At 34.7% G+C, this 21656-nt stretch overlaps 1 protein-coding gene across 1 annotated transcript in view; it reads left to right on the forward strand.

Annotated features, from left to right (window-relative positions):
* Positions 1-214: 214 nt before the first annotated feature.
* Positions 215-21656, forward strand: part of LOC113116905 (histone-lysine N-methyltransferase SMYD3-like) — a 120272-nt gene continuing 98830 nt past the window's right edge. The window contains exons 1-3 of the mRNA XM_026285205.1: positions 215-265; positions 366-429; positions 6176-6316. Coding sequence (XP_026140990.1) covers positions 215-265; positions 366-429; positions 6176-6316 — 256 coding nt within the window. The remainder of the gene's footprint in view (positions 266-365; positions 430-6175; positions 6317-21656) is intronic.

Raw genomic sequence — 21656 nt, forward strand, 5'->3', positions numbered from 1 at the left:
CAGTGCCGTTCTCTCCAGGCAATCATGGTTGTCAAGTTTGTCTTTGTCTTTCTGTTATAGTAGGGCGGTCTTTAATCATAGTTCCCTCTAAAGGGAGACCACACAGAAAGCACGTTCTGATTGAAGATGTGTAACTTCATCATATTTATTTGTTTGTGAAAACTCTTTTATTTGTTCTATGCTTTATCCTCATGTTCACCCTTCAGAAGCAAGCATGGCCGGATCCCCACCGACTCGCCTGGTGGAGAGAATCTTTTTCAAACTGGTATGAGATATCAGACCACTTCAGATCCATTAAAAGAGTGTTTTGCATTTAAAACTGCCACAGGGCTTGAAATTGTTTCACTCATTCTGTCTCTTTCTAGCTTAGCCAATCAGAAAGTGACCAAGAGGAGCTGTACTCGATAGCCGAGCAAGAGTCACATAATTGTGTTTTTAATTGTATTGCACTGACAAAGCAAGTGGATGTTGCTATATTGTGTATTTTAGCACAACTGCAAGACTGTGTTGACCAATCAGCATTGGTAGCGGTTAATAAAGTAAAAAATTAATCATTAAAATACTGATAATAATAACATCTTAAAAATATCTTAATGTTCAAAAAGCATCCTAAAACTGCTAAATCTAGTTGGCTTGTCTCTCAGTCTAGTCTGACTGGTTTTAGAGTGGTTTTGGGCAATTTTTAGCTGCTCAGACCAGCTAATCAACCAGCTAAACACCTTGGCCAGGGTGGTAGAGTTTATCTTTAACCAGTCAAATCTAGTTTAGACCATCTAAGTCCAGCAAACCAGCTAAGATTGGTTTGAGAAGAGCTTTTCTTCAAGGAAATACAAAATGTGCTCTAATTAAAAAATGTAGTTGTAAATAGAATAGTGCTGTCAAACGATTAATCAAATAAAGTTTTTGTTTAGATAACATATATGAGTGTACTGTTAATATTTATTATATATATACAGTATAAATACACATGCATGTATATATTTAAGAAAAAAGTGTTATACAGTGTTATAGATTAAAGATATTTATATATTAATATAAATATATAAATGTAAATACATGTAAATATTTTCAAAATATATACTGTATATGTATGTTTGTGTGTGTATACATAATAAATATACACAGTACACATACATATATTATATGATTAATCGCAATTCATTGTTTGACAGAACTGAAATAAAAGAGTACGTCTTACTAGAAAATACTAAATAGGTAATTCAATTTAATTCAGTGTGTTTCAAATGTTTTTAATTTTAATTTTGTATTGGTCTGTTGTGTACTAATCTTTATTTTTAAAGCTAAAACAATAAAATCTTACAAAAAGAAACCTGAGTCAAATTTAATTAATTTAATCCAGTAATCAGGCATCACTCCTGAAATTCATATGAATGTATTGCCAATATTATGTAATGAAAATGAATTTCTGGAATTTACTGGTAATTTCAAATAACTTTAATTCAATATTGGCAAGAAATTATAAAGATTTCTGCCAATATTGTCCAAAAATACACTTTTGAATGTTGCCTTTCAGGTTTCACAGAAATGGACAATGTCCATTATCTTATTAAAACCCGGACTTTTTTTGCGTCATAAAAAAGTTCTATACAGAACAAAAGGCTGTGTTGTTAATGGACAGCAGTAAAAAGCACTAACTTATCCTGTGAGGTTGAAAGATTAGATTTCCTATGATGGAAGGTGATTAAATGTCAGAACCTGGCAGGAGTTTATTGTACCATAATGAATTTTCCTCTCTTTCTTGGTGCGGACCCTCTGTGAAACCTGCCCCGCGGCCACCGGTTTTTGAAAAGTAATTGGCTATTTTGTCACAAAGGGCCTTGGACTTTTCTTTGGCCTGACTCTTTTCTATTTAGTCATAAGTAATGTGCAGCCATTAGAGAGGTAATCCCGCTGATGGTCCTTAAGGAAGCAGTTGGCACCCCTTCTGAACTTGTGCTTTCTCATCACACTAACACCACTCGCTCTCACCTCAAAACCAAGGTCTCATCGGCTCATGTATTATTTCAGGAAATTCATCAGCTCCTCATTTTTATGTCTAGATTCATATGTAGCCCAGTTCCTTTAGACAAACAGAAGAGCGTTTAACAGAAGAGTGATTCAGCTGGTGGTCAGAAGAGGGGGTTTTCAGTGGCTGATTTAGAATTGAATCCTTTTATACTGTATTACAGTTAAACGGTAGCAAATGAAATGTGCAAAATTGCAGAAATTAAAGGAATCATTCACCCCAAAATTGACACAACAGATTTTTATGTCAGTTGTAAGTGGTCATGAGACATTGAGATGTTAATGTAATTACTTGCCGTATGTTCCCGTGAACTGTTTTCATTGCACATGTTGAAGAGAATGAAATCTCCACTTCCAGGGCAAATTATGGCAAAGATTATGGCAAATTATGTTTTTTAAATACAATAATTTATTTATTTACGGATATCCAGACTGCTTTGTTTTGAACTCTCTCTCACAACAGACACGCAAGAGAAGACAATGCTGAATAAAGTCGTCGTTTTTGCTATTTTTGGACCAAAATGTATTTTCGATGCTTTAAAAAATTCTAACTGACCCTCTGATGTCACATGGACTACTTTGATGATGTTTTTCTTACCTTTCTGGACATGGACAGTAGACCGTACACACAGCTTCAATGGAGGGACTGAGAGCTCTCGGACAAAATCTAAAATATCTTAAACTGTGTTCCAAAGATAAACGGGTTTGAAACAACATGAGGGTAAGTTATTATTTACATAATTTTGCTATCTGGGTGAACTAACCCTTTAAGTGCCCTTTTGTCAAAGCAAAATTTCCTCTAGTTTTTTTTTTTTTTTTGTAATAACATTCACTTTTGTGAATGCCTGCCCACGCCCAATCATAATACTAGTACAATTTATTAATAATAATTTAGCCGTAAATAAAATGACCAACATGATGACATTTCACCTGACAACGATTCCTCACTTCACACGTGCATTTTTTAATTGCTAGAGGTTGTTTTCAACACCGTGGCAACTGGTAAGTGGTGTTTCATTCTCAGCGAAGTGATTTTGATGTTTATTTACTTATTATTATTTTACAAGAACGATGTGTTGTGAGAACATGCAGATGTGTTGTTTATATTGCTGTGTGTAGCCTGTAGTGTAAAAGTAACGCTAGCGTGCTGTTTGAGGAAGAAAAGTTTCAGAGGCATCGAAGGGTCTGGTCTTTTTTATGTTATTTGACTAAACTATTATTATATTAAAGTACTTTAACACGTAGAGTGCCTTAAAAATAATTATCACAACACTGCTAAGGCTTATTCAGATTTTCTCATTCTCTGAATTATCATTATAAAAATAAAAGCAATTCAGAAATAAATTAAAATATTTTTATATTTTAAATGTGACGCAAATATTTTTTTTTCTTCTACAATAGCAACAGTATACCAGCAAGACCACTTTAGCCTGTAAACTCAATAATATCTCTCTGGAAATAAATGTAAATTTATCAATGTCAATAAATAATAATAATACGTAATATACCTGATATCAAAGCGCAGTGTGAAGGATATGAATAACAAATGTAGCCTGTCATTTGTTTACGTTGCAATGGTGTTCAATATTAGACAACTACAACAGTATAATAATATTAATCACTATATTCCAGTGTATCAGTTTTTTTATGTTTTGTATCAATATTTAAGGTGGACTTATTGATTAGGTGTGAGAGTAGTAGTGATGATTAAAATAATAGATTAAATAATGCTGAAATAGTAAATTGACCCAAAAGTTTGAGCATATTGTTTGCAAACTGCAATTGATTAATTCATTAAAAACAAAGTAGTTGATATTCTGTGTTGTTTTTGTTGTTTAGTAGCAGTAATATGCAGTTATTAGCCATGTCCAGTGTATTTTTTGTTGGTTTTCATAAGATCCCCCTTGAAATGACCAGGACCCCCCATTGACCCCCCCAATCAAAATTGTCTGAAGTCGCCACTGTCTGTAATGCTTTAAAAGGGTGCATTCATTTGATAATAATACAGTTCCACCTCAAGTGTGTACATGTAGTGTTATGCTCTTTTTGGAAATTCTATTTGCATATTGTTTTTCCTTTCAGCATTTTTATCTGCTATGCTAAAATATGCATAAAAATTCATGTATGGAATCCCAGCTAATCACATCAAACCTGGCTAAACATCTCAATGCTGCTTTTTTCTATTAAAAGCAAGTGCAAATCAGATATGAGACCTATTTCAAAGACAAACATTTTTATAACTCCTTTACATTTAATCTCATAAAGCATCACATGTATGTATTGCACAAATCGTATACAAACTTTTTACTACCAGGATATTGAAATATATTGTAAAACGTATTTTTCGTTCCACAGAAGGGTTTGGAACAACATAAAAATGTGAAAATGGTCACAAATCTTTAATTTGGGGTGAACGATCCCTTTAAGGAGAGCAACACCTGCTTGAGCCTCATAATTCCACACACGTTCAACCTCTCGTGCTCCTGAGAAGAGGGAAGTGTGTAGATCCGTCTGCTATCCAGCCTGATATTTTCTTCTCAGGAGAGGTTTCCGACCCCACCGCCTCTCATTTAGTGCCTGCTACTTTTTGGATTTTTGTAATTGACAATCTATCTATGAAAATAAATTGTGATTATCGTTTTGTAAAGATAGAAGAGACACTCGGGGAAGACATTCCAGATTTATGTATTGAATCTGCAGAGTTTTACTACTGTGTGTGTCTGTGTTTATGATGGTGAATGTGTGTGTGTGAGAGCGAGAGATACGAGCCGTGAGCTGTAGCCACGGGTCAAGTGTTCGCTCTATCTGCCGCTGGAGCAGTGAACACACTGAACTTCGTTGATGGTGCGTTTGGAGGAAATTAATCAGAGCAGGAAGGTTAATGAAAAAGCCCATATGTTTGACAAAGCTGACATAAATCACACATTCTTCCAAAGACACACTATCATGCTACAGCCAGGCCTCTTTTTTTTCCAAATACACACTAATTGGAAATCCATTTTACTGGTATAGCCAGAAAGACAAGCAAAAATGTTTTTTGATGTATCTTCATCGGCTAAACACACAGTAACAGGTGAAAACAAACACACACAAAAGCCTTTTATCCTCCTCTGGTTTCTTATTGTGCGCTTTCGGCTCTTATGAGCTTCATCATCCTTGATCATCATTAGTCTTTTTCACTGCTTGTGTTCGTTCAGCTCAGTGTTGTTGTTTTATATGCCATTGTCACTGATAACATAGTATGTGAACTTTTTTCAGGTAAATTAGGTTTCTTTCTGTTTTTTTGTTTTTCTATACCCAGTGTTATCTATGAACAGCTACTAGGATGATACATTTTCATTGAAAATAATAACCTTAAAATAACCAAGTTTTGTAGGTGGAACTTTGGTTGCAGAAAGTACAGATACATATAATTGAACGTAATAAAATTAAATAAAACAGTAATAATAAAAAGAAAAGACACAAAATGTAAATGTAAATATGGTAATAAATTATGGAGAAGAAAATCCATTATAAATGTTCCATTATAGTTTTACATAAAATGTTCTATTATAGTTCCATTATAGAATTAGCTTGTATTTACTTTTTTGAGTTTTCATTAAAATTTTTAGTTTACATTTTCATATTTGTATGAGCTTTCATAGTTTTTAAGTTTTTATTTCTATTTAGCTTCCGAATTAATTCAGTTCTAGCAATTTTACTTAAGCTTAAACTTCTTTATTTCAGTAATTAAAATATTTTTAACAGTTTGATTTAATTTATAATGACGACAATGATTTCATCATACCTTTTTGTACATTTACTATGTTAATACAGTGTTGTGTAGAAAACACACACACACACACACACACACACACACACACACACACATATATATATATATATATATATATATATGTGTGTGTATATATATACATATATGTGTATGTATGTATGTGTGTGTGTACCATGGTAAAATGTTTTTAAATGTGTAATAGAACCTTGTTTGTATTATTTTTATATTATGTTTATACCATATTTTTGCTCATGTATACTATGGTAATACTATATCATTATAACACTAGTTTAGTTTAATATTTTTTTGAAAAATATTTCTGCTTTCATATGTCGCTGTTGTTGAATATTAAAGCTCTGGGTTCTGTGTGTGCAGGTCTTGCATACATGAACGAGGAGAAGAAAGAAGGCCTGAGGCATCTCAGCACGACGCTACAGGTTTATCTCAGTGAGGAGAACCACGATTTGTCTCTGTTTCCGCCTGGCCTGGACCCCATCAGCCTCCTCGCCAGAGTAAGTGTCCTTTCGTTGTCATCTGTGGCAGTCAGCAGGGGTCGCGCTCTCGGATCTCACGCAGTGTTGTGAATAGAGTCAGTGTGTCACGTCAAGCACATACCGCGCCGCTCGGTTATCACCCCGTCCTCACATCACCTGCTGTGAACCCATGCTGCTATTTTTTGTCTTTTATCCTCATAACAGCGAACACGTTGTTCATAGATTCTAAATGAAGTCATTTCTTGTTCAAGGTTGAATTTAATTTTAACTTCCAGGAAATAGTCAAAATAGATTCAGTTCAGTGGAATCATTAAGTAGGATCACATCCAGAATCACGACATTCCTGACGATTCACATCTTAAGTGGCCGTTCCCATAATGTGCCGGAGGTGCCTGCTAATGTACTAGTTTATTTACAGATGTGTGAGATGGTGTGTTTGGATTGGATCTGTGAGGGTAGGTTTTATTTGCTTGTTTACCGCCCGTCACTCCGTGCTGTAATTGTGAACACGTTGAGTGAAAGATGCGTTTCAGAGTGAACACGGTCATCTTCTCTTTAGGATCGCATGTAAACACAGAAGGGGTTGCGCATCTGGCCCGTAACAAACAAATGCCTGTTGCATGTGAACACAAACACCTGTTTTATATGAGAGACAGCCAGCAGCCATCTTTCTCTTATAAAGCATCAAAGACCCAAATGTGGATTTGATAAGCATTTCTAATCCAACACTAAACACCACCGTAGGGCAAGTAAAACATGCAAAGATCATCGAATAAAGACGCTTTTGCATTTGTTGACCTTGATTTGCAAGTTGTTGTTTTATTTGTTGTTGCAGATTTTGTTAAAATATTGTCAAAAATGAATGATTTAGAAATACTCTTTTGGGACCAGTGTGTCGCTTTGCACTTGACTTTTCTGTCAGATGTATAGGGGTAAAGAAACATGTGATGGAGAGGAAGTGCACCAGGACTCGCATATAAATCGTGCTGCCATAATGTGAATCTCTCTCTTATTCAGTAATCATTATTCTCAGCATCTCTGCTCTAGATTATGTCATGTAGACCTGCGGGCGGCAGCAGGCTGATACGGGTCTGACCCAGATACATGACCTGAACCGACTGCTCCACATAGCACACCTCAAGAAAACACCACAGTCAGTAAAGATGACTTTGAATGACTGCTAAACTTTACTGTTTCATTAGAACAGTCTTGTGTGTGTATATATATATATATACAATTTTAAAACTAACACTAGCTTATCTAATATTTTTCTATTCTATTCAATTTGTCTTATTTATTATACAGTTATAAAAACAAAACCTTGCTAGGTGTACTGCGTTTAACTTGAGTCTTGTTATTGCACTTGCATTTCATTGCTCTTTTGTTTTGTTAAACGTAAATCTATATATACAAGGTGTTTTGTGTGTGTGTGTGTGTGTGTGTGTGTGTGTGTATATATATATATATATATATATATATATATATATATATATACACACACACACACACACACGTGTATATTGGTCCGTATATAGCTATATAAAATGTATGTATGTGTTGATATATTTATTGTTTTTGTTGAATGATTTGCAAACATTACCTACTCTTACAATGGATTTTCTTTTTTTTTATCTGAGGAGGAATCTGGGCTTCTGTCTTAACTTTCTCTCTCTCTCACTCTCTTTCATTCTTCTACGCTTCATTAATGTGATTCAGTTAACTCCTGGATGAATATTTATTTTTAGGTGTGGGTGGAAAACAAATGTGCAAACTGGAAGAAGTGCGCTGCTTTTGACCCTGACGGCTGATATATCTCCCTGTTCTGCATTAACTCAGCTCGTGAGAGTTTACTCTTGTCCCAGCTTCGTCTTTAGCATTACAAACATGTTCAGCCATGTTAAACCAACACCCTGCCCATCACCGAATCAATTAACCAGCGTGAAAACAAGCAGCCGTGGTCCAAAAATGATTTCCATTTCAAATCAGACCGATATTCTGTGCCATTTGCTGAAACTAATTGCTGAAACTAATTCTCTTATAATAATCAAAATTCATCCCTTACATGCAGTGGAAGCTCCTCAAGGGTATTTGAGATGTTTGTTGGCAGCGTAATTTATTTATTTATTCATATTAAGCAGGAATTACCCAAGAACTAAAGTAGGTAGGAGGTAAAATCTCCAATTACAGTAATCAAACTGAGTGAGGGATGTGTCAGAACATGTGAATTTAGATTCAAGTCCAGATCCGGAGGGATGTTCATTCATGCCATTCACATTGCAGAACTGAAGTGATGGTGAATCTGCAGCTTTGATTAAAGTTTCAGAGAATGCTAATGTTATTGTCCAGAGCTTTAGTGTAGTGATCGACCGATGTATCTGTTTACCGATATTTTTCCCGATATTTAAGCATTTTTCCATAATCGGGTATCGGTTTTGTAATATCGGATTCGCCGATTTACGGCGCCATCTTGTGGCCGTTTTGAGATTTCCGCCATTGCAGCCCGGGCGTCTGAGGAGATCAGTCAACAACAACTCAGTGCACAGGTAAATATATGTTCTACTTGGTTTGCTTTAATTAATCAACTTTATTTAACATAACAGACATGCAAAAATGAGATCTGAGACATAAATTCCTGATATAGTTAATTTATGCAGCTTGTTTCTAAACAATTGAGACGAACTCATTGAGTCACGTAGTGTAATTCATCATGTCCTGCCCCAATAAAGACGTATCTTTACATGAATTAAATAAAACAGACATGAATGAGTGCATGTTGAAAATAAAAGCGTTGAATTTAATTCTCTATCTGTTGTATTTGCTCACCATTAGTCTAGAAGAGAAAGTTTGTTCATATTGCTTAGCAACTGACGGATGATCTGGAGGCTTAAGCACGGCCACTGAATGAAACTTTTGACAAGATTATCTTGTTTAAACACCCTAGATTATATTATCATTTACTACATAACAATTATTTCGCTAATACACATATAAATATATAGCCTACCGCTTTGTGGAAATTAATTATTTATTATCTCCATGCGCGATCGCGGTTGATTAAATTATAGTCAAACAGCACTTCGTCAGTTGGCATTTCATGATTTAACGTTAGATTGAATCTAGATCATAAAATGCCAACTGACAAGTGCTGTTTAACTTTATATAGTCTCGGGGAAAAAAGTTCGTTCATATTGCTCAGCACCTGACTGGGTTGATGATCAGGAAGCCTCAAGCAATGCCACTGAATGAAACTTTTGACAAGATTATCTTGTTTAAACACCCTAGATTATATTATCATTTACTACATAACAATTATTTCGCTAATACACATATAGGCTACATATACCGCTTTGTGGAAATTAATTATTTATTATATCCATGCGCGATCGCGGTTGATTAAATTATAGTCGAACAGCACTTTGTCAGTTGGCATTTCATGATCTAAGGTTAGATTGAATCTAGATCATAAAATGCCAACTGACAAGTGCTGTTTAACTTTATATAGTCTCGGGAAAAAAAGTTCGTTCATATTGCTCAGCACCTGACTGGGTTGATGATCAGGAAGCCTCAAGCACGGCCACTGCATAACATTTTTGAAGGAAGCAGGCTTACAGGGCAGAATGCTGAAAGACTCTGTTTTCTACACTAAAACCTAGTTCTGCTTAACTGGGAGTATTAAGTTACACTACTATATAGCTATGCACTCCTAAATAGCCCTCCCGCCCCCACCAATATGTTAGAATCATTTTTGTGCTTTATTTTTTTACCTGTTTTTATTTTTTTACCTCATCAAAGCTTTTATTTTAAAACAAAGACACTTAGTAACAGTGCGCTTAAATTTTTTGGACTCAGACCCCTCTATTTATTTGTGTATAAATATAATGGGTTTTTTTTTGTATGCAAGGAGGGAGTGATTGTTATAAATAAAATGTTTTTTTCAGCTCATTTGTGTTGTAATAATTGTCAGAAACAGAAGTATAACAGTAAATAAATATCGGTTCTGCATATCGGTTATCGGGTACATAAACATACAAATAATCGGTATCGGTATCGGTTATAAAAAATCAATATCGGTCGATCACTACTTTAGTGTATACAGTATTCGGTTCTGTTCATTTTTGCATATGTGTGAACTCAAAAGAGAGCCTTTATAGTCAGACTGAACAGTTCTGATTAACTGAGCTGATGGGTTTTCAATATTCCAGAAGAAAGTGATTTGAGTCACAGCAATCTGTTAACCGCTTTATAATGAGAACTAACTACCATCCTATTTATCACGGTTTTGTTTTCTTGTTATTGATGCTTGCTCATTACGGTTAGGGATTTGAACAAAACCATAAGTATTAAACCCTGGCATGTAGTTTTACATACGTTCTATATAAGATCTAGTTTTCTTTGACAGCAGATGTGATATCATCTGCTACTCTGCTTTACCTTGTTTTTCCGTCATTCACAGCTGTTGTATTAAGCAGCATTAATATTTTATGTCCTCTTTTTTTTGTTTTATTTGTCTGTATTTTATAATGATCTGATGTGCCCAGGTGAGTTATCTGAGGTACCAAATCAAAGGAAAGCAGAAGTCCATCTGTGCATGACAGACCCAAATGAGGCAGCATTTATCAGTGCCGTATTAATACATAATGGAGGAGCTCTTCATGACATCACCAGCAGACAAACAGGTCCTTGACCTGAAAGAGCACCATCCAATTTAAATATTAGTTGTTTGTGACCAAGACTAGCCGACTAGAAGCAACTGTATAAAGCCTGTGTATATAATACCACATAAATTCTATAAAGCCTCTATTCATTAAGGCGTCCTCTTTTCATTGTATTGGCTTCTTGATTGCGATATTTGAAACATGCATTTTCAGTAAAGCTGTATGTACTGGCCAAAAGCGGTAACCAAAAGACCATGAATTTAAGAGGGTTGAATAATTTAGTAGTGCCTTAGAATTAGAGTAAACATAATAAAGCTATTCTTATTGCATTATTCATTGTAAATGTGCTGTATAATGTGTGTTGTGTGATCTCTGAATGAATGACTGGAGACAGTTCGTTTTAGTGAATCAAACACCTAACAAATGACTCTTATGAACCGGTTATTTTTAGTGAATCAAAAACACAATAAAATGTGTAGTCCAACTCCTTTACAGATGACTTATAAACTGGTTATTTTTAGTTAATCAGAAAATACTGTAAATCTTGTAGACCGACTCCAGAACAATTGTCTCATATGAGCCACTTCTTTTTAGATAATTACAAACATACAGTACAACATTTGTAGTACGACTTCTGAACAAATGACTCTTATGAAGAGGTTCTTCTTAGGGAATCAAAAACATATAATGAAACGTGTAGTCTGATATCTGAAGAAATGACTCCTATGAACCGGTTGTTTTTAATGAATCAAAAACATACAGTAAACATACACTCTCATTAACTGGTTCTTTTAAGTTAATCAGAAACATACAGTTAAACGTGTAATCCGTCTCCTGAACAAATGACCAATTCTTTTTAGTGAATCAAAGACCAATTTTGAGATCAAGACCAATTTTGTTTGATTCCAAAACAAATGTTTCTAAAGCTTTTAATAAAAAAATTGTGCAAAACATTGTGTACTTGCAGACAAACACTGTACATTTTATCAGTGGCAATTTATAAAAATAAATTAAATATGTAACAACTTTTGTGTATATTTTGTAGGCCTATTGTTGCTTTATATATTATAGACAAGGAACATATCTGAAAAGTATTAGCAGTTTCCTTTCCTTTCCTGTCCATCTCTCAGTATTTAACACCGAACTGTGCTCATACTAGCTTAGATGAGATTTGGCCATCAAACTGGACTGAGTCATGCTTTATTCATCATCCTTCCCAGCAGCTCCAGTGCTCATGTCAGCAGATTTGCAAAAAATCTTCACCTTTCCCCCCCAGTTTCAACCCGAGAGTCATATATGGATCAAGAGTAAAGGAAAGATGATTTGTTAGATGACATCTCTCCTCTATCAGAGCTGTGCAGAGTCAGATGCTGTCACTGAACATATGTTTCAGTTCTGACATTAAAGGAGCAGAGGTCAGAGGTCACACTGACAGGGCTCTGGGTGGTCTGGCCCTGGAACTTAATAAGAGAACCCCATCGTTACTGTGTTTCTCTCATCTTCCACTACTTTTTCATAGCACCCACCAATGACCCAAGTGACCTCAGGGTAATGTCTGATTATTCTCTGTCAGTCTGACTGTGATTTCACTTCAGGCACCTTAGCTTTAAGATCCACTGTTGGACAAATGACTGAAGTCATGATGAAAATCCATCTGCCTCTCATTTAGTTTGTATCTGATCATTTTATCTCCTGTTAGATTAATCTTGCAGAACATAAAGACAAAAACCTGGCAAACTTTATCATAACATGACAGATGTTTTATATACAACTCTGAGTCTGGAGACTAAGACTAAACCATGGCTGTCCTGAAGGTTTAGTCATTGTATTGCTTGGAACATTAAGGTCATTTTGCGTTCCAACCTCAGACAATATTAAGAGATTTAAAGCTGTTTCTGTGGTCACCCAAAACTCACTTCTGCTATTGCTTTCTTGATTGTTTTGCCATAGAATAAACCTTCAACAAGTCTTGTATACTTGGGAAGATATATTTCTTTAAACATTTTAATTGTCTGCATTGTAAGTACAGCTAAGAAAGCCTCCCTCCTTCCATTCATCCATCCATCTGTCCCTCAAAGTTTTTGAAAGAAATTAATACTTTTATTCTGCAAGGATTCATTACATTGATCAAAAGTGATCTCGCAGAAGTTTTCCATTTCAAATTTTCACCTTTATTCGTCAAAGAATCTTGAAAAACGCATCACAGCTTCCACAAAATTATTAAGCAGCACAACTGTTTTCAACACTGATGATGATACAAATATTTCTTGAGCAGCAAATCAGCATATTACAACGATTTCTGAAGGATTGTATGGTTTCTGTAGCCTTGATGAGCAGAAGATACTTAAAGAAGTTTTTAAGAAACTTTTAAATCTTCAAAGAATCAGACATTCAACTCAAAACTCTATAAAGAACAACAATGACAAGAAGAACCTGCAACCACATATAACTGACTTCTTTGAATCACATTGAAATCAATTGTGAATCTCACAGACAGACTGCGCCAACAGGGGGCAGCATGCTCTAAAATATCTACAGTGTGTGTGAATATATATATATATATATATATATATATATATATATATATATATATATATATATATATATATATATATATATATATATATATTATACAGTTTGTACATAAACAATTGAATATACTGTTTGTTTTGTATGTTGGAACTCTTGGCCTTGAATGTCTTTGTGTCTTCTGGCTATTGCTGGCACACTGAGGGTGTAATGTAAAAGCCTCCTTTTCTTGCATGTAAAGTGTACATGTTGGCATTTGGATGTGTTTAGTCTTCATATGCAAATTCTTTGCAAGTGTTTGTTAAGGAATTGTCCATTGGAGTGTAACTGTACCTGTTAATTGAGATTTTGTGTTTGTGGGAGCCACAAGGATAGTAAAACCTGAAATTAGCTTAATTGGACCAGCCAACAGTGCCCATGAGGAAAACGGCTGAACAGACATACTAAATGATGCCTTAATGAAATGTATAAATGCTAAAAGGTTTGTGTTAAAGGAGTAGTTCATCCAAAAATAAAAATATACTCCCTCTCAGTCCATCCAGGAGTTTGTTTCTTCATCAGAGGTTTGGAGAATTGTAGCATTACATCACTTGTTCACAAATGGATTATTTGCAGTGAATGGGTGCCATCAGAATGAGATGCTTGATCTGTGTATATTTCTCCCCTGATTCAGACAAAATAAAAAAAAATGTAAATTAAACATTTCTCAAAATCCGTTCTGAAAAAACAAACAACAAAAAAAACTCAATTACATATTGGAAGGCCTGAGGGTGAGTACCTTTTCAGCAATTTATTTTTTATTTTTGGGTCATTCATTCCTTTAAGGTTAACAGTAGGTTTAGAGGCTAGAAAATAGCATTAACTCGGAAAAAAACAATAGAATTCAATGGAAGATCCAGCCACATCATGACAGAAAAACAAACGTGTGCATGTGTGTGATGGGCTTCAGTCTAGAGGAGGATGTGGGTTACTGGAAGGAGAGCCAGTAAAATGGCCCATTACTATTCTGAGCACTGTGTGCGTGTGCATCAGTGCCTTCTAAGGAGGCTGACACACGCCTGGTAATTCCAAACACATTTTTATATGGGATTTTCAAAATCACTCCAACTGTTCCTGATATTTAATCTCAGATTGTGGTTAAAGTCATTTATTGCATATATTTACCATCAACAAATTTTGGCCAAGTGCATCAATTTTAATTGCCATGCATATTGGTCAATATCATCAACAATACCGTATCACATTAACGAAAGGGCGAAGATCGACAATCATATCCAAAAGTATCTTTCTTTAATGTACTCAAAGTCAGTCTGAATTACATTTACAGCTTTCTTTCTCACCATGCACTGAATCAGCTGCTGTATCCTGCTGATATGGAGCAATAAGCAGCAGATATTGAGCTATGACAGAGTTTAATTATGTCCTCCTGCAGCAGACACACTCTACAGACTCTACAGCTGCATCACCTCTCAGAAACGCCTACTCCATTCCTCATCCTGACCAGACCGTAACCCTGCAATACACACCACAGAGGCATTGTGCTGCATCTCCGACAATCACCTCCTTCCCACTGCAGGGAAAGATAGAAATGGGAGAGAGACAAACAGTAATTCATGTGCAAGACAGGCTTCCGAGACTCCTGGGATTGGTGCACAAGGCTTCAAGGCAACATGAATTCAGAATTTACTTTCTGAATAAATGTGCCAGGTCTTATTGTGCATGAATTTTTGTTGCTATGGCTAGCCTACCTTGCCATTTAAAAGCCTTGTGTTTTTTAGATACACATGATAGGCTTATTTATTAGGGACAATGTTTCGAGATTATTCAATTTGCTAGATTAACTTCAAGTAGCAGTTGGACTTGCATTTAACTCATATAATTTATTTCTGTTTTTATTCAGGATTTTGCAGTGCATTTTAAATGACTATTATATCAAATAAAAACATAATTTATTTGATCAAAAATATAATAGAAACAGTAATATTGTTAAATATTATTACAAATTAAAATAACTGTTTTCCATTGTAATATATTTTAGAATATAATTTATTCCTGTAATGCAAAGCTGAATTTATATCAGCCATTACTGCAGTCTTCAATGCAACAAAAACATTTCTTATTAGTGCTGCTTAATATTTGCATTGAATTTTTAAGATTTTTTGCTCAAATAAACAATTAATTTGAAATTGTAATGTTTTGCAGCATTATACATGAATTTATAGTCACTTTTGATCAAAAGCATCCTTACTCAAAAGTATCTTCTTTACAACAAATACCTTATTGAACCCAAATTTGTAAATGGTACTGTATAAATGATTATTCATGATATAAAAAGTGCTGTAAAAAATGGTTGTTGAAGATTAGTTCATAACACCTAATGCATTAACTCCCATTTCAGAACTGAATCTTGTTGTAAAGTGTTACTGATGTTTGACTATCATAGATGGAAGATCTAAGATCTAAGGACTATCATAGATGGAAGGACAGCAGGACAGCAGTTTTGTCCTGGAGAGCACAGGGAGAGTATTGATGAATGTGTGCCGTGTGCTGCTCAAAGCAAAGCAAACACTAATGGATGGGCTGTCCTCTCTGCTGTACTGGATTGCCACTCTAAGGTGACTGGTGTTTCCTTCGTGGTATTCAGGGCATGCTCTCTCAATCTGTTCAACATCTGGACACCATTATGAGTTTTGGAAGTGATCTGATAGATGTGCATTGGTTTTTAGTCCACCAATTTACCTTGATACTTTCCACTAAATTTAGCTTTTTTATGTCACAGGCTATAGAAAGTCAAAAGGGTTTGTAACGACATGAGGGTGAGTAAATGATGACAGATTTTCAGTTTTTGGGTGAACTGTCCCTTTAAGAAAAATCTTATTTCAAATGTAAAGGCAAGTAGATGAATTAATTTTAATTTCCCATGTGTCCTTTCAAAGGGCCCCGGTAACATTTCATTTAATCTTCACTTTAAGTGTTGATTGTCTCTTGTATCCGCTGAGATTGCCAGACACTATACAGGATCTCAATTAAAGTTCATAGTCAGGACCGATCGATCATACGCACACATAAGCTTATTGTACATTTTCCTGCCTGCCATCTTGCTCTAGATCAAGTGATATTTTCATTGAAATTATACCTCCATACTGTACTCAGGCCTTTTAATATCTCTTGTCCTTGCAATGACACAAGTCTCTCTAGAGTACAGTCTCTCTTCCCATCATCCTAAACAGTTTCTCGCACACACCTCGTCTGTTCGGACCCCTACAGTGTTTTCGTCTCTGCGTAGCTGTTTCACAGCACGTTTGCTTCTCTCTCACCCTCGCCTCTACACGTAATAAGATAATTAGTGATTTATGGTCGCCTTGCTTTGTTTGCTTGATTTTGACGCTTTGGGCAGAGGGAGTTGAGCTTTTTTGGCAGCATTCTGAGTTTGTAATTAATTATCTTTTGACGTTTTTCCTTTGTAACGAGCCATTACTGTAATGTGCTGAAGTGAGAGCGGAGTGTGTATTTAATGACTGTGTAGCTGTTGCTTTATACAGCCTTTCCTCTTAATTTAGAGCATCTGAAGATAGAGTATGTGTGTATACAGTGTGTAATGGGAATGTTCAGAGCTGGTCTCAGCGAGAGTAATAGTGCTCAGTTATTGTTGCATTTTTGTTCTGCTTTGTGTTTTAGACTGTCTGTCTATATACTATCTATCTATCTATCTATCTATCTATCTATCTATCTATCTATCCATCCATCCATCGGTCAAAGGTTTGTAGTAAGTAAGATAAAAAATACTTTTATTCAACATGGATGTATTAAATTCATCAAAAGTAACAGTAAAGACATTTATAATGTTGCAATAGGTTTTCATTTTAAATCCTGATTAAATAATTAGCATGGCTTCCACAAAAATGCACCAGTTTTTTTAACATTGGCAATAATGAGAACTGTTTCTTAAGCGGCAAATCAGCATATTGGAATGATTTCTGAAGAATCATGTGACACTGATGACTAGAATAACGATGCTGAAAATTCAGCTTTGCATTACAAAATATATTAAAACAGAAAACAATTTAAATAAGAATAATATTTCAAAGTGTTACTGGTTTCTCTGTATTTTAGATCTTTTTTTTTTTTTTTTTTTACCTTGGTGTGCATAAGATATATTTTTTTATACATTATAATTCTGTTACATATTTTATTTTATTTTATTTTATTTTGGGGTACTGGAAAAATATTTGGAATTAATTATTAAGGCTCAATTTTCCTGTTTTTATGTTTAGGTCTAATATTCACTTAAAGTTAATCTTTAATAACATATTTAATAATTCAGTAACAATTTTAAATGTAGTCTTTAGAAAATATCAGATTGAATATCCATCTATCATACTATACATTAAAATGTTGTAATGCCACTTTTAGCATTTTTAATTAGTGTATTTTGTTTTATTTACAGTTCAGAATTGTATTATTAGCCATTTATTGTTAATCGGCCACAGTTAACTGTCCATCTGTCTCTCAATCCATCTGTAGGGTAGTATAAAGCTGCAATACATTCATATTTTAAAAAAGTGACACTTCATCTTGTCAACATCACCTCTCACTTGTTTTCTGTTTCTTTTTCTCCTCATTGTTCTTGTGTATGTGAATTATTTATTATCTTTCTTAACTAACTGCTGTTTCAGTTGTTCCCACAGTAGACAGCACAGCATAGAAAATAATACAATAGGAACAGCAGTTACTGCATAGAGTGAAACTGCAGGACAAGATTAATTTCATCTGTTTAAAGATTTAGTTCTGGCAATATTCCATTTTGGGGATTTGATTTTGAGCGGGATGTCAGATCAGGCTTTTATTTTTAAATATCCTCCAGCCTGGTTCTTCGGTAATGAAGTACTCAGTGTTTGTTTATGTGCGTGTGTGTGTGAAGTGTTTATATTCAGATTGTCTTTTCCCATGTCTCGTGTGTGTGTGTGTGTTTGCTTGCGTCAGTGAACTGTCTGCAGTGCCCATAGCGCAGTGACAGATGCCAGCTGTGTGTCTGAGGAGAAGCTGAACACTGGCCTGTTGTTTCTGTCACATCTAGCCCCGCACACAGCTTTAACCCCACTGACACAGACCGTGAAAACCTCACACACTCATGTATTTGATGGCAAATGAGTTCATGTAACTTTGGAGGGCAACACTATTTTTAATCATATGTATGTCTCTCTGTAAAGGCTTCAGACTATCTATCTATCTATCTATCTATCTATCTATCTATCTATCTATCTATCTATCTATCTATCTATCTATCTATCTATTTATCTATCTATCTATCTATCTATCTGTCTATCTATCTCTCTGTCTATCTATCTCTCTGTCTGTCTGTCTGTCTGTATCTGTCTGTCTATCGTTCTAACTGTTGTCTCTATCAATTATAATATATTATATAATATATATATATATATATATATATATATATATATATATATATATTATATATATATATATCATCATCACAAAATGTTGGATGCTGTACTGTAACTGTTACGTCACATACTGTACAACGATTCAGTTATTATTGACTTTGCCAGACAGGTTTGTGCATATTCATAATTATATGCAACTTTATCATAATTGGTGCATTCCGTTTTTTATGCCAGTTGCTCATACAACCGCAGCATGTAATTTCTCCATCAAACTAATTTGAACCATAAGTCATGTAATTTTCTTTGTTAAAGACTGGTTTTGTCCTGTAATATGGCAATTTCCTCTTTCTGCTCTTTCCTGTGCATGTTCTGAATTAATTTCTCAATTTATCAATCCAGAAAAAGGTTTAACCCTTTCTGCCCTGAATTTCAGTGTAGCTTTATGTACTGTAGCAAGCACAATAATAGGCCTAATTATAAATGTTTTAAACCTAATGTATATTATCAAGGAAAGCTTTTGTTTTACATGTAAAAATCTCCTTGTGTCATGAATTTCAGTGTGAGGTTTGTGGTGAACATCCTGGGAACGAGACATGAGGTGATACACAGTGATGTAACTCTGCTCAGTGCTTACAGGTGTCTGAAGGGAATCACATCAGCAGAAATGAAATAAACAGAGCTTAATGGGGATCAAAATGATGTGACAGATCAGAGATCTCACACAGGTTTAGAACGAGTGTGTGTATCTCCCAGAAGAGCTGAAAGAGCATTATTTTTTAACTGTATGGTGTAGTTGCACTCTAGAGAAGCAGTGCAGCTTTATAACCATGATTGTGTGGCACGGAGCTCAAATCTCAGAGGTGTTTTTAGGGTTGAATTTATGACCTTGTATGAAATGTATTGACTGGGATTGTCCTTAATATGGACACACATTGCTCTATTTTAGAAAAGGTCCACTTCAATTCTTTGTGTGTGTTTTTCTGTGTGTTTTAGGTTTTGTTCGTTTTTTGTTATTGTTTTGTGTGTGTGTGTGTGTGTGTGTGTGTTGTTTGGCTTTGTTTTTTTTTGTAACATGGTTTATAAAATGGTTTTGTATAAGTACCATGGTAGATATATATGACAGTGGTATCATATTCCATGTGGTACCATTACAGTTCAATGGCACTGCCACAGATCTTTTTTTGTCATAGTTCCTGAATTCTATCGCTACATATTAGAAACAAAATTTACCGCACTTGTAAAAATTGCCAAACCTTTACCATGCAGTGTTCTGCATATATTGTTTGTAATGTATTAATATTATTATGAGTTCTGACATGCATTACCTACAAGCATCCAAAGCCACAGCCAGACTGTTACCATAGAAACCAGCTCTTTACATGGCATCAACTCTCTCTCTCTCTCTCTCATTTTCAGCACCTGCTAAAGGTCTTTTGTTTCACCCATTGTTGTTCATAGGTTACAGTATAGGGCAGATTTATTTGTTTATCTTTCTTTGTTTTATTACAAACATTTGTGCACGATTTGTGGTGGCATGACTTTGGTACTGAATAGATTTATATGATACCACATATCCATAGATTCCATTTAATGTGAATTTAGTTTTTCTTATAACTAATTTCTGTATGCATTTATAAAAAGAAATGTGCCTTTTGGCGCATGCCAGATTAATAAGCGCCATTGATTCTTCTAACAAATAAAAACACTAATCTTTTTTTCAGTATAACTTAAAATTAGGAGGTACAACATAAATCAATTTTTGATTAGACTGAGGAAAAACCCATCATGCCAGCAGTGCTGAGCATTAATTTCCCATCTAACTCTGGGCTGCAGCACAAATGCCATTGGTTACATGTTAATTAGCTTAACGACAGGCTTAGCTTAATAACTTTAATGCTATTGTTCGGGCTGTTTTGCATCATTTTTATAAAGACGATATAAGACCCTATTTGTTTAATTAACTGAGCATTTGTGTAGTTCATGTCTACTGAAATGAAGGGGCAATTTACTCTCTCTCTCTCTTTCCCTCTTTCCCTGCCATTTGTAAAATTTTCCAAGACTGCATCTTTCATGGAAATGAGTTTTAGCTGTGATAATCAACCTTTCCTTCTCTGCATTTAACTGTAATTACTGTGCAGTGGTAGTGTATTCATGATCAGTAGGAAAATATCACTTCTATTCATTAAAAATAGCAGCATTTATGCAAAGCGCCACCATATTAAACACGATTTTCCTGATGAATTCATTCAGTTTGCTGACTTCTGTATATAGTTTACAGTGTATATGTAAATGGTTCACCAAAGTTTGTTGCATAAATGCAATCTCTTGTTTTCTTTGTACCTTCTCATTATTCGAACAGCCTTCCATCGAGAGCATCATCTCAGTGGTGTTTCATATTTTAGCAAATGCATCTCCTTTGAAATTGGTCTATGGAGAATTTCTGTGCTTAATTGAAAGATATTAGCAATGAAAATGATCAGATGCTTTTAACTTTCCCAGGACTAAAGCTATTAGATGATGGACGTCTTTTCTGTTTATTAATATCTGTGTCATAATGGAACCTTCAAGTTTTCCCATGCCTTAGTCTCAAATGAAGTTAAGACAGAAAGGAGGTTTAAAAAAATGTTTTAAAATGCTGTAATATTAATGCACTGTGATTTTTTTTTCTTTTTTTTTTTCTTCTTCTTCTATTATGTTATATAGAAATATATCTTTCTCTTTTATTTGCATTTTGAAAATGGGATGGGTGATATAACAAAACATTATTTAAATGTTA

The sequence above is a fragment of the Carassius auratus genome, chromosome 17 (genome assembly GCF_003368295.1).
Source record: "Carassius auratus strain Wakin chromosome 17, ASM336829v1, whole genome shotgun sequence".
Lineage (NCBI taxonomy): Eukaryota > Metazoa > Chordata > Actinopteri > Cypriniformes > Cyprinidae > Carassius > Carassius auratus.